Source organism: Oncorhynchus masou, chromosome 24 (genome assembly GCF_036934945.1).
Source record: "Oncorhynchus masou masou isolate Uvic2021 chromosome 24, UVic_Omas_1.1, whole genome shotgun sequence".
NCBI lineage: Eukaryota > Metazoa > Chordata > Actinopteri > Salmoniformes > Salmonidae > Oncorhynchus > Oncorhynchus masou.
Window position 1 is genome coordinate 114,191,721 of NC_088235.1, and position 15,011 is coordinate 114,206,731.

The 15,011-nt window shown below is 48.4% G+C and overlaps 1 protein-coding gene across 5 annotated transcripts in view; it reads left to right on the forward strand.

Moving 5' to 3' along the window:
* The window catches only part of LOC135513305 (unconventional myosin-VIIa-like), a 108,337-nt gene that overhangs the window by 6,876 nt on the left and 86,450 nt on the right, over positions 1-15,011 (forward strand). For 4 of the 5 annotated variants that reach the window (XM_064936203.1, XM_064936201.1, XM_064936204.1 and 1 more), the window contains exons 6-12: positions 921-1,042; positions 1,223-1,365; positions 2,182-2,295; positions 4,751-4,904; positions 7,489-7,565; positions 10,308-10,427; positions 11,482-11,624. In XM_064936203.1, the coding sequence (XP_064792275.1) occupies positions 921-1,042; positions 1,223-1,365; positions 2,182-2,295; positions 4,751-4,904; positions 7,489-7,565; positions 10,308-10,427; positions 11,482-11,624 (873 nt within the window). Of the gene's footprint in view, positions 1-920; positions 1,043-1,222; positions 1,366-2,181; positions 2,296-3,543; positions 3,558-4,750; positions 4,905-7,488; positions 7,566-10,307; positions 10,428-11,481; positions 11,625-15,011 lie in introns of those variants that run through there. The other variant, XM_064936200.1, reaches the window with a different exon arrangement.

Genomic DNA, 15,011 nt, shown 5'->3' on the forward strand with positions numbered 1-15,011 from the left:
GGAGGAGAGGGAGACAGGGAGGGGGGAGAGGGAGGAGGGAGGCAGGGAGGGGAGGGGGGGGGGAGAGGGAGGAGGAGAGGGAGGGAGGGAGGGGGAGGAGATGGAGGAGAGGAAGGGAGGGAGGGGGAGGAGATGGAGGAGAGGAAGGGAGGGGTGAGAGGGGGCAGATGGGTGAGAGGGGGAGGCGAGGGAGGGGGAGGGCCAGGAGGTTGTATACATACATCAGTTCAACGTCTAGATTTGGTGGAGTTGTCAACTAACTTGATTTCAACGTGAAATCAATAACAAAAACACGAAACATGTCATTGGGTTTAGGTCAAAGTTGATGTAGCCTTAAAACAACCCGTGGCGGTTTTAGCACGGCGATCTTGTTGGGGGAAAACAACAACAATAAAGGATCCAGCAAAGCCACTAAACAACACATGCTCTGTAACGGTGACAAACTGTTAGTGTCCCAACAGAACTGCCTCACTCAAGAAAACAGCGTCTGTGTTTGTATGCAGCTTTATCAACTCAATGATATGTATATATTTGCTCATTGAATAATAAATAAATAAAGCCCCCCCCCCCCGCAAAAATAAATCCATATTTATAATCTGCCCCACCTGCCCTGAATGTTTTTAAATGTAACCTTTATTTAACCATGTAGTTGAAAATGACACAACATTGAGGACTTTTTTATTTTTTAAATGCAATCAGTTTTTAACATTGATTCAACGTCATCATATTGATTATCTTTGGTGGAAAATTGAAGTGGAAACAACATTTCGATTCAACACGTTTTTTTTTTGCCCCTGTGTGTGGTGGGGAGTAACTAGGTTTGAAAAATCAGGACCATACATCATGATAAAATCAACTAGAAGAGTACATTTAGACTGGAATAGCCTTTAAAAAAAACTATGTTTCCCTGTTTGTTTCAGTGGCGAGTCTGGAGCAGGAAAGACCGAGAGCACCAAGTTAATGCTGCAGTTCCTAGCTGCTGTCAGTGGACAACACTCCTGGATAGAACAACAGATTCTGGAGGCTAACCCTATACTGGAGGGTAAAGGCTTTGGGGCTGGCGTAAAGAGCATTTGATTTGATTGATTCATTCATGCGTTCATCAGGCTTGGATCTTCAATCTCTTCTCCCTGTGGACCTGTGGTCCTTTTTAGAATGAAAAATGTTTGTTGTTTTTTTCACTACCGTACAAACACATTTTAACTTCTGCTTATTCTTTCAGCCTTTGGCAATGCCAAAACCATCCGCAATGACAACTCCAGTCGTTTTGGGAAGTACATAGACATTAACTTCACTAAGGGCGGGGCCATCGAAGGGGCTAAGATAGAACAGTACCTCTTGGAGAAGTCTCGCGTCTGCAGACAGGTAGGAGACATGGATTTACATCCATGAGAGAATGTCAATAAATATGTGTTTCAATTAAATGGGTGTTACAATTAAAGGGGTGTGACAATTAAAGGGGTGTTACAATTAAAGGGGTGTTACAATTAAAGGGGTGTGACAATTAAAGGGGTGTGACAATTAAAGGGGTGTGACAATTAACGGGGTGTTACAATTAAAGGGGTGTTACAATTAAAGGGGTGTTACAATTAAAGGGGTGTTACAATTAAAGGGGTGTGACAATTAAAGGGGTGTGACAATTAAAGGGGTGTTACAATTAAAGGGGTGTGACAATTAAAGGGGTGTGACAATTAAAGGGGTGTGACAATTAAAGGGGGTGTTACAATTAAAGGGGTGTGACAATTAAAGGGGTGTGACAATAAAAGGGGTGTGACAATAAAAGGGTGTGACAATTAAAGGGGTGTGACAATTAAAGGGGTGTGACAATTAAAGGGGTGTGACAATTAAAGGGGTGTGACAATTAAAGGGGTGTTCCAATTAAAGGGGTGTTCCAATTAAAGGGGGTGTTAAATATTAAAGGGGTGTTACAATTAAACCTGGGTGTTACAATTAAAGGGGTGTTACAATTAAAGAGGTGTGACAATTAAACGGGGGTGTGACAATTAAAGGGGTGTGACAATTAAAGGGGTGTTACAATTAAAGGGGTGTGACAATTAAAGGGGTGTTACAATTAAAGTGGTGTGACAATTAAAGGGGTGTTACAATTAAAGGGGTGTTAAATATTAAAGGGGTTATTACAATTAAAGGGGTGTGACAATTAAAGGGGTGTTTGTTTGTCAGGCCCCTGAGGAGAGGAACTACCACATCTTCTACTGTATGTTGATGGGGATGCCAGCTGAACAGAAGAAGATCCTGTCTCTAGGCAACGCCTCCGAGTACAACTACCTCACCATGGTAACAACCACACACACGACTATGTAGTACAACTACCTCACCATGGTAACAACCACACACACGACTATGTAGTACAACTACCTCACCATGGTAACAACCACACACACGACTATGTAGTACAACTACCTCACCATGGTAACAACCACACACACGACTATGTAGTACAACTACCTCACCATGGTAACAACCACACACACGACTATGTAGTACAACTACCTCACCATGGTAACAACCACACACACGATTATGTAGTACAACTACCTCACCATGGTAACAACCACACACACGACTATGTAGTACAACTACCTCACCATGGTAACAACCACACACACGACTATGTAGTACAACTACCTCACCATGGTAACAACCACACACACGACTATGTAGTACAACTACCTCACCATGGTAACAACCACACACACGACTATGTAGTACAACTACCTCACCATGGTAACAACCACACACACGACTATGTAGTACAACTACCTCACCATGGTAACAACCACACACACGACTATGTAGTACAACTACCTCACCATGGTAACAACCACACACACGACTATGTAGTACAACTACATCACCATGGTAACAACCACACACACGACTATGTAGTACAACTACATCACCATGGTAACAACCACACACACGACTATGTAGTACAACTACCTCACCATGGTAACAACCACACACACACGACTATGTAGTACAACTACCTCACCATGGTAACAACCACACACACGACTATGTAGTACAACTACCTCACCATGGTAACAACCACACACACGACTATGTAGTACAACTACCTCACCATGGTAACAACCACACACACGACTATGTAGTACAACTACATCACCATGGTAACAACCACACACACGACTATGTAGTACAACTACATCACCATGGTAACAACCACACACACGACTATGTAGTACAACTACCTCACCATGGTAACAACCACACACACGACTATGTAGTACAACTACCTCACCATGGTAACAACCACACACACGACTATGTAGTACAACTACCTCACCATGGTAACAACCACACACACGACTATGTAGTACAACTACATCACCATGGTAACAACCACACACACGACTATGTAGTACAACTACCTCACCATGGTAACAACCACACACACGACTATGTAGTACAACTACCTCACCATGGTAACAACCACACACACGACTATGTAGTACAACTACCTCACCATGGTAACAACCACACACACGACTATGTAGTACAACTACCTCACCATGGTAACAACCACACACACGACTATGTAGTACAACTACATCACCATGGTAACAACACCGACATATACACAGAGTGGACAAAACATTATGAACACCTGCTCTTTCCATGACATAAACTGACCAGGTGAGTCCAGGTGAAGCTATGATTCCTTATTGATGTCACTTGTTAAATCCACTTCAATCAGTGGAGGTGAAGGGGAGGAGACGGGTTAAAGAAGGATTTTAAAATTGTGAGACAATTGAGACATGAACTGTGTGTGTGTGCCATTCAGAGGGTGAACGGGCAAGACAAAATATTGAAGTGTCTTTGAACGAGGTATGTTAGTTGGAGCCAGTGGTACCGGTTTGTGTCAAGAACTGCAACGCTGCTGGGTTTTTCACGCTCAACAGTTTCCCCATGTGTATCAAGAACGGTCCACCACCCAAAGGACATCCAGCCAACTTGACACAACTGTGGGAAGCGTTGGAGTCAACATGGGCCAGCACAATATTAGGAAGGTGTTCTTAATGTTTGGTATACTCAGTGTATATGCTAATAGTTTGTATTTACATGTATTGTGTTTATGGACCTCATTGGTACTACTACCAACACCTGGGATAGAAAACCTGGAATGGAATAAACTTTAATCCCTTATGGCTAGTTAAATAAAGATTAAATTAAGGCCTCCCGGGTGGCGCAGTGGTTCAGGGCGCTGTCTTGCAGCGCCAGCTGTGCCATCAGAGACTCTGGGTTTGCGCCCAGGCTCTGTCGTAACCGGCCGCGACCGGGAGGTCCATGGGGCGACCGGGTTAGGGAGGGTTTGGTCGGTAAGGATGTCCTCGTCTCATAGCGCACCAGCGACTGTGGCGGGCCGGGCGCAGTGCGCGCTAACCAAGGTCGCCAGGTGCACGGTGTTTCCTCCGGGTTGGATGCGCGCTGTGTTAAGAAGCAGTGCGGCTTGGTTTGGGTTGTGTTGTGTATCGGAGGACGCATGACTTTCAACCTTCGTCTCCCCCGAGCCCGTACTGGAGTTGTTGCGATGAGACAGCGCTGAGACAAGATAGTAGCTACTAAAACAATTGGATACCACGGAATTGGGGGAGAAAAAGGGGTAAAATTCACACAAAAAAAATAAAAATAAAGATGAAATAAAAATGGACAGTGCATCTGTATCATCCTTGTTCTGAGCCTGGTTGTTGTCGTTCTGCGTTGTCAGGGTAACTGCACCAGTTGCGATGGGCGCGATGACATTAAGGAGTACGCCCACTTCCGCTCGGCCATGAAGATCCTGATGTTCTCTGAGAATGACTCCTGGGAGATCAACAAACTGCTGGCCGCCATTCTGCACCTGGGAAACGTCCACTTTGAAGGTCAGGATCAGGGAGGAGAGGTTTATATCTTTGAAGGTCAGGATCAGGGAGGAGAGGTTTATATATTTGAAGGTCAGGATCAGGGAGGAGAGGAGAGGTTTATATATTTGAAGGTCAGGATCAGAGAGGAGAGGTTTATATGTTTGAAGGTCAGGATCAGAGAGGAGAGGTTTATATATCTGAAGGTCAGGATTATGGAGGTGAGGAGAGGTTTATATGTTTGAAGGTCAGGATCAAGGAGGAGAGGTTTATATATTTGAAGGTCAGGATCAGGGAGGAGAGGAGAGGTTTATATATTTGAAGGTCAGGATCAGAGAGGAGAGGTCAGGATCAGGGAGGAGAGGTCAGGATCAGAGAGGAGAGGTTTATATATCTGAAGGTCAGGATCAGAGAGGAGAGGTTTATATATCTGAAGGTCAGGATCAGAGAGGAGAGGTCAGGATCAGGGAGGAGAGGTTTATATATCTGAAGGTCAGGATCAGGGAGGAGAGGTTTATATATCTGAAGGTCAGTATCAGGGAGGAGAGGTTTATATATCTGAAGGTCAGGATCAGAGAGGAGAGGTCAGGATCAGGGAGGAGAGGTCAGGATCAGGGAGGAGAGGTTTATATATCTGAAGGTCAGGATCAGGGAGGAGAGGTTTATATATCTGAAGGTCAGGATTATGGAGGAGAGGTTTATATGTTTGAAGGTAAGGATCAGTGAGGAAAGGTCAGGATCAGGGAGGAGAGGAGAGGTTTATATGTTTGAAGGTCAGGATCAAGGAGGAGAGGTTTATATCTTTGAAGGTCAGGATCAGGGAGGAGAGGAGAGGTTTATATGTTTGAAGGTCAGGATCAGAGAGGAGAGGTTTGTATGTTTGAAGGTCAGGATCAGGGAGGAGAGGTTTATATGTTTGAAGGTCAGGATCAGAGAGGAGAGGTTTATATGTTTGAAGGTCAGGATCAGAGAGGAGAGGTTTATATATTTGAAGGTAAGGATCAGTGAGGAGAGGTCAGGATTATGGAGGTGAGGAGAGGTTTATATATCTGAAGGTCAGGATCAGAGAGGAGAGGTTTATATGTTTGAAGGTCAGGATCAGGGAGGAGAGGTTTATATATTTGAAGGTAAGGATCAGTGAGGAGAGGTCAGGATTATGGAGGTGAGGAGAGGTTTATATATCTGAAGGTCAGGATCAGAGAGGAGAGGTTTATATGTTTGAAGGTCAGGATCAGAGAGGAGAGGTTTATATGTTTGAAGGTCAGGATCAGGGAGGAGAGGAGAGGTTTATATATTTGAAGGTCAGGATCAGAGAGGAGAGGTTTATATGTTTGAAGGTCAGGATCAGGGAGGAGAGGAGAGGTTTATATATCTGAAGGTCAGGATCAGAGAGGAGAGGTTTGTATGTTTGAAGGTCAGGATCAGAGAGGAGAGGTTTATATATTTGAAGGTCAGGATCAGGGAGGAGAGGTTTATATGTTTGAAGGTCAGGATCAGAGAGGAGAGGTTTATATGTTTGAAGGTCAGGATCAGAGAGCAGAGGTTTATATGTTTGAAGGTCAGGATCAGGGAGGGTTTTATAATTTTGCTCTATTCACCCTATTCCTTGCATCTCCTGGACTAGGTCTGGGACTTTACCCTAACCCCTCTCTCCTGGTCTAGGATTGGGATTTTACCCTAACCCCTCTCTCCTGGTCTAGGTCTGGGACTTTACCCAAACCCCTCTCTCCTGGTCTAGGATTGGGATTTTACCCTAACCCCTCTCTCCTGGTCTAGGAGTGGGACTTTACCCCAACCCCTCTCTCCTGGTCTAGGATTGGGACTTTACCCCAACCCCTCTCTCCTGGTATTTGATTGGGACTTTAACCTAACCCCTCTCTCCTGGTCTAGGATTGGAACTTTACCCCAACCCCTCTCTCCTGGTCTAGGATTGGGACTTTACCCTAACCCCTCTCCTGGTCTAGGTGTGGGACTTTACCCTAACCCCTCTCTCCTGGTCTAGGATTGGGACTTTACCCTAACCCCTCTCTCCTGGTCTAGGATTGGGACTTTACCCTAACCCCTCTCTCCTGGTCTAGGATTGGGACTTTACCCTAACCCCTCTCTCCTGGTCTAGGATTGGGACTTTACCCTAACCCCTCTCTCCTGGTCTAGGATTGGGACTTTACCCCAACCCCTCTCTCCTGGTCTAGGATTGGGACTTTACCCTAACCCCTCTCTCCTGGTCTAGGATTGGGACTTTACCCCAACCCCTCTCTCCTGGTCTAGGATTGGGACTTTACCCTAACCCCTCTCTCCTGGTCTAGGATTGGGACTTTACCCTAACCCCTCTCTCCGGGTCTAGGACGGGGACTTTACCCCAGCCCCTCTCTCCTGGTCTAGGATTGGGACTTTACCCTAACCCCTCATCTCTTCTTGGACCTACTACTATAATAAGGTCTAGAAGGAGGTGATAAAAACAGGATGTGAGGAATCACGGAAAGACAAGTTGAGATGGAGCCATGGTTTGGGGCTGTTGGGGAGGAAGACATTTTTTTGCATGTCAAATCCATTGGGCCGTTGAAGTACCTACTGTAACTGACTTCCATATCTTTGATCCTTACAGCCACCATTTTGAATAATCTGGAGAGCTGTGACGTCATGACGTCACATCATTTCAACATGGCAGTCAAACTTCTGGAGGTGAGCCTGTCACTAGCCTCAATCCCAGCCTGTCACTAGCCTCAATCCCAGCCTGTCACTAGCCTCAATCCCAGCATGTCACAGGCCTCAATCCCAGCCTGTCACAGGCCTCAATCCCAGCCTGTCACTAGCCTCAATCCCAGCATGTCACAGGCCTCAATCCCAGCCAGTCACAGGCCTCAATCCCAGCCTGTCACTAGCCTCAATCCCAGCCTGTCACGAGCCTCAATCCCAGCCTGTCACTAGCCTCAATCCCAGCCTGTCACTAGCCTCAATCCCAGCCTGTCAGAGGCCTCAATCCCAGCCTGTCAGAGGCCTCAATCCCAGCCTGTCACAAGCCTCAATCCCAGCCTGTCACTAGCCTCAATCCCAGCTTGTCACTAGCCTCAATCCCAGCCTGTCAGAGGCCTCAATCCCAGCCTGTCACTAGCCTCAGTCCCAGCCTGTCACTAGCCTCAATCCCAGCCTGTCACTAGCCTCAATCCCAGCCTGTCAGAGGCCTCAATCCCAGCCTGTCACTAGCCTCAATCCCAGCCTGTCACTAGCCTCAATCCCAGCCTGTCAGAGGCCTCAATCCCAGCCTGTCAGAGGCCTCAATCCCAGCCTGTCACGAGCCTCAATCCCAGCCTGTCACTAGCCTCAATCCCAGCCTGTCACTAGCCTCAATCCCAGCATGTCACTAGCCTCAATCCCAGCCTGTCACTAGCCTCAATCCCAGCCTGTCACTAGCCTCAATCCCAGCCTGTCAGAGGCCTCAATCCCAGCCTGTCACTAGCCTCAATCCCAGCCTGTCACTAGCCTCAATCCCAGCCTGTCAGAGGCCTCAATCCCAGCCTGTCACTAGCCTCAATCCCAGCCTGTCACTAGCCTCAATCCCAGCCTGTCACGAGCCTCAATCCCAGCCTGTCACGAGCCTCAATCCCAGCCTGTCAGAGGCCTCAATCCCAGCCTGTCACTAGCCTCAATCCCAGCCTGTCACGAGCCTCAATCCCAGCCTGTCACTAGCCTCAATCCCAGCCTGTCAGAGGCCTCAATCCCAGCCTGTCACGAGCCTCAATCCCAGCCTGTCACTAGCCTCAATCCCAGCCTGTCAGAGGCCTCAATCCCAGCCTGTCACTAGCCTCAATCCCAGCCTGTCACGAGCCTCAATCCCAGCCTGTCACTAGCCTCAATCCCAGCCTGTCACTAGCCTCAATCCCAGCCTGTCACTAGCCTCAATCCCAGCCTGTCAGAGGCCTCAATCCCAGCCTGTCACTAGCCTCAATCCCAGCCTGTCACTAGCCTCAATCCCAGCCTGTCACTAGCCTCAATCCCAGCCTGTCACTAGCCTCAATCCCAGCCTGTCACTAGCCTCAATCCCAGCCTGTCACTAGCCTCAATCCCAGCCTGTCAGAGACCTCAATCCCAGCCTGTCACTAGCCTCAATCCCAGCCTGTCACTAGCCTCAATCCCAGCCTGTCACTAGCCTCAATCCCAGCCTGTCAGAGGCCTCAATCCCAGCCTGTCAGAGGCCTCAATCCCAGCCTGTCACGAGCCTCAATCCCAGCCTGTCACTAGCCTCAATCCCAGCCTGTCACTAGCCTCAATCCCAGCCTGTCACTAGCCTCAATCCCAGCCTGTCAGAGGCCTCAATCCCAGCCTGTCAGAGGCCTCAATCCCAGCCTGTCAGAGGCCTCAATCCCAGCCTGTCAGAGGCCTCAATCCCAGCCTGTCACTAGCCTCAGTCCCAGCCTGTCAGAGGCCTCAATCCCAGCCTGTCACTAGCCTCAATCCCAGCCTGTCAGAGGCCTCAATCCCAGCCTGTCACTAGCCTCAATCCCAGCCTGTCACGAGCCTCAATCCCAGCCTGTCACTAGCCTCAATCCCAGCCTGTCAGAGGCCTCAATCCCAGCCTGTCACGAGCCTCAATCCCAGCCTGTCACTAGCCTCAATCCCAGCCTGTCAGAGGCCTCAATCCCAGCCTGTCACTAGCCTCAATCCCAGCCTGTCACGAGCCTCAATCCCAGCCTGTCACTAGCCTCAATCCCAGCCTGTCACTAGCCTCAATCCCAGCCTGTCACTAGCCTCAATCCCAGCCTGTCAGAGGCCTCAATCCCAGCCTGTCACTAGCCTCAATCCCAGCCTGTCACTAGCCTCAATCCCAGCCTGTCACTAGCCTCAATCCCAGCCTGTCACTAGCCTCAATCCCAGCCTGTCACTAGCCTCAATCCCAGCCTGTCACTAGCCTCAATCCCAGCCTGTCAGAGACCTCAATCCCAGCCTGTCACTAGCCTCAATCCCAGCCTGTCACTAGCCTCAATCCCAGCCTGTCACTAGCCTCAATCCCAGCCTGTCAGAGGCCTCAATCCCAGCCTGTCAGAGGCCTCAATCCCAGCCTGTCACGAGCCTCAATCCCAGCCTGTCACTAGCCTCAATCCCAGCCTGTCACTAGCCTCAATCCCAGCCTGTCACTAGCCTCAATCCCAGCCTGTCAGAGGCCTCAATCCCAGCCTGTCAGAGGCCTCAATCCCAGCCTGTCAGAGGCCTCAATCCCAGCCTGTCAGAGGCCTCAATCCCAGCCTGTCACTAGCCTCAATCCCAGCCTGTCAGAGGCCTCAGTCCCAGACGTCCTAGATGTCTCCGTACCCGGAAACTGCCTTCGGTTCTCAGGAATACGATGGGTTACACAAGAATATGGTGTGATATCTGTTAGCTCCAGACGAACCTGTCACTGACCTCTGCCCCTCTCTGTGTGTGGTTCAGGTGGACCCCAAGGCCCTGGAGAAGAGTCTGACCCAGCGTTCCTTCATGACCTCCAGGGAGAGTGTGACCAAACCTCTCACCTCTGCCCAGGCCATGGACGGCAAAGATGCATTTGTCAAGGTGAGGCTGGTACCACTTATTGTCTTGCCAAATTGAGTGACAATGACAAGACAGCACAAACTAATCTGGGACCAGGCTAGGTAATGAACATAGGCGTTGACAAGACAGCACAAACTGATCTGGGACCAGGCTAGGTAATGAACATAGGAGTTGACAATACAGCACAAACTGATCTGGGACCAGGCTAGGTAATGACCATAGGAGTTGACAAGACAACACAAACAGACCTGTGACCAGGCTAGGTAATGACCATAGGAGTTGACAAGACAACACAAACAGATCTGTGACCAGGCTAGGTAATGACCATAGGAGTTGACAAGACAACACAAACAGATCTGTGACCAGGCTAGGTAATGACCATAGGAGTTGACAAGACAACACAAACAGACCTGTGACCAGGCTAGGTAATGACCATAGGAGTTGACAAGACAACACAAACAGACCTGTGACCAGGCTAGGTAATGACCATAGGAGTTGACAAGACAACACAAACAGACCTGTGACCAGGCTAGGTAATGACCATAGGAGTTGACAAGACAACACAAACAGACCTGTGACCAGGCTAGGTAATGAACATAGGAGTTGACAAGACAAACAGACCTGTGACCAGGCTAGCTAATGACCATAGGAGTTGACAAGACAACACAAACAGACCTGTGACCAGGCTAGGTAATGACCATAGGAGTTGACAAGACAACACAAACAGACCTGTGACCAGGCTAGGTAATGAACATAGGAGTTGACAACACAAACAGACCTGTGACGAGGCTAGGTAATGACCATAGGAGTTGACAAGACAACACAAACAGACCTGGGACCAGGCTAGGGGACTGCATGTGCTCCTACTAAGATCATAATATATCTTGAGTTTAAATCAGACGCTCTTCTTTGTGAACCTTTTCAGTCATTAGTTAAAAATATAAACGTTATCATCTTTGATGCTTGGCAAGAATATAATTATGTCTCTAAGATAATGTATGATAATGTACAATGCAAATAGGACAGTAGGATAATGTTTGCTAGTATCCTGCCCTGTTGCTCTGTTTTCCACCAGGCCATCTATGGTAGGCTGTTTGTCTGGGTGGTGGGGAAGATCAACAAGGCTGTGTTCAAGCCTCCTCCTGAGGACACCAAATACGTCAGACAGTCTATCGGTCTGCTGGACATCTTCGGCTTCGAGAACTTCAACAAAAACAGGTCTGTACCATCACAAAATAATTCATTCATTCCCACATGGGGTAATTAGGGTTGCAAAATTCCATTTACTTTTTTAAAACATTCCCACATTTTCTTGAAAAAAAATGACAATGTATTTTACAATAGATATATTTTATTTGTTTTTAATCCCATCCTTCAGCTTCCCTCAACCCCTCCCATCTATGTCTGAACACCATCCAGTCCCATCCTTCAGCTCCCCTCAACCCCTCCCATCTATCTCTGAACACCATCCAGTCCTTCAGCTACCCTCAACCCCTCCCATCTCTCTCTGAACACCATCCAGTCCCATCCTTCAGCTTCCCTCAACCCCTCCCATCTATCTCTGAACACCATCCAGTCCTTCAGCTATCCTCAACCCCTCCCATCTATCTCTGAACACCATCCAGTCCTTCAGCGACCCTCAACCCCTCCCATCTATCTCTGAACACCATCCAGTCCTTCAGCTATCCTCAATCCCTCCCATATATCTCTAAATCCCATCCAGTCCCATCCTTCAGCTACCCTCAACTCCTCCCATCTATCTCTGAACACCCTTCTGCTCAACTCCTCCCATCTATCTCTGAACACCCTTCTGCTCAACTCCTCCCATCTATCTCTGAACACCATTCTGCTCAACTCCTCCCATCTATCTCTGAACACCATTCAGCTCAACTCCTCCCATCTATCTCTGAACACCATTCAGCTCAACTCCTCCCATCTATCTCTGAACACCATTCAGCTCAACTCCTCCCATCTATCTCTGAACACCCTTCTGCTCAACTCCTCCCATCTATCTCTGAACACCCTTCTGCTCAACTCCTCCCATCTATCTCTGAACACCATTCAGCTCAACCCCTCCCATCTATCTCTGAACACCCTTCTGCTCAACTCCTCCCATCTATCTCTGAACACCCTTCTGCTCAACTCCTCCCATCTATCTCTGAACACCCTTCTGCTCAACTCCTCCCATCTATCTCTGAACACCCTTCTGCTCAACTCCTCCCATCTATCTCTGAACACCCTTCTGCTCAACTCCTCCCATCTATCTCTGAACACCATTCAGCTCAACTCCTCCCATCTATCTCTGAACACCATTCAGCTCAACTCCTCCCATCTATCTCTGAACACCATCCAGTCCCATCCTTCAGCTCCCCTCAACCCCTCCCATCTATCTCTGAACACCATCCAGTCCTTCAGCTACCCTCAACCCCTCCCATCTCTCTCTGAACACCATCCAGTCCCATCCTTCAGCTTCCCTCAACCCCTCCCATCTATCTCTGAACACCATCCAGTCCTTCAGCTATCCTCAACCCCTCCCATCTATCTCTGAACACCATCCAGTCCTTCAGCGACCCTCAACCCCTCCCATCTATCTCTGAACACCATCCAGTCCTTCAGCTATCCTCAATCCCTCCCATATATCTCTAAATCCCATCCAGTCCCATCCTTCAGCTACCCTCAACTCCTCCCATCTATCTCTGAACACCCTTCTGCTCAACTCCTCCCATCTATCTCTGAACACCCTTCTGCTCAACTCCTCCCATCTATCTCTGAACACCCTTCTGCTCAACTCCTCCCATCTATCTCTGAACACCATTCAGCTCAACTCCTCCCATCTATCTCTGAACACCCCTCAGCTCAACTCCTCCCATCTATCTCTGAACACCCTTCAGCTCAACTCCTCCCATCTATCTCTGAACACCATTCAGCTCAACCCCTCCCATCTATCTCTGAACACCTTTCAGCTCAACTCCTCCCATCTATTTCTGAACACCCTTCTGCTCAACTCCTCCCATCTATCTCTGAACACCCTTCAGCTCAACTCCTCCCATCTATCTCTGAACACCCTTCTGCTCAACTCCTCCCATCTATCTCTGAACACCCTTCTGCTCAACTCCTCCCATCTATCTCTGAACACCCTTCTGCTCAACTCCTCCCATCTATCTCTGAACACCATTCAGCTCAACTCCTCCCATCTATCTCTGAACACCATTCAGCTCAACTCCTCCCATCTATCTCTGAACACCATTCAGCTCAACTCCTCCCATCTATCTCTGAACACCATTCAGCTCAACTCCTCCCATCTATCTCTGAACACCCTTCTGCTCAACTCCTCCCATCTATCTCTGAACACCCTTCTGCTCAACTCCTCCCATCTATCTCTGAACACCATTCAGCTCAACCCCTCCCATCTATCTCTGAACACCCTTCTGCTCAACTCCTCCCATCTATCTCTGAACACCCTTCTGCTCAACTCCTCCCATCTATCTCTGAACACCCTTCTGCTCAACTCCTCCCATCTATCTCTGAACACCCTTCTGCTCAACTCCTCCCATCTATCTCTGAACACCCTTCTGCTCAACTCCTCCCATCTATCTCTGAACACCATTCAGCTCAACTCCTCCCATCTATCTCTGAACACCATTCAGCTCAACTCCTCCCATCTATCTCTGAACACCATCCAGTCCCATCCTTCAGCTACCCTCAACTCCTCCCATCTATCTCTGAACACCCTTCAGCTCAACCCCTCCCATCTATCTCTGAACACCTCTCAGCTCAACTCCTCCCATCTATCTCTGAACACCATTCAGCTCAACTCCTCCCATCTATCTCTGAACACCATTCAGCTCAACTCCTCCCATCTATCTCTGAACACCATTCAGCTCAACTCCTCCCATCTATCTCTGAACACCATTCAGCTCAACTCCTCCCATCTATCTCTGAACACCATTCTGCTCAACTCCTCCCATCTATCTCTGAACACCCTTCTGCTCAACTCCTCCCATCTATCTCTGAATACCCTTCTGCTCAACTCCTCCCATCTATCTCTGAACACCTCTCAGCTCAACTCCATCTATCTCTGAACACCCTTCTGCTCAACTCCTCCCATCTATCTCTGAACACCATTCAGCTCAACTCCTCCCATCTATCTCTGAACACCCCTCAGCTCAACTCCTCTCATCTATCTCTGAACACCATCCAGTCCCATCCTTCAGCTACCCTCAACCCCTCCCATCTATCTCTGAACACCATTCAGCTCAACTCCTCCCATCTATCTCTGAACACCCTTCTGCTCAACTCCTCCCATCTATCTCTGAACACCTCTCAGGTCAACTCCTCCCATCTATCTCTGAACACCCTTCAGCTCAACCCCTCCCATCTATCTCTGAACACCTCTCAGCTCAACTCCTCCCATCTATCTCTGAACACCATTCAGCTCAACTCCTCCCATCTATCTCTGAACACCCTTCAGCTCAACCCCTCCCATCTATCTCTGAACACCTCTCAGCTCAACTCCTCCCATCTATCTCTGAACACCTCTCAGCTCAACCCCTCCCATCTATCTCTGAACACCTCTCAGCTCAACTCCTCCCATCTATCTCTGAA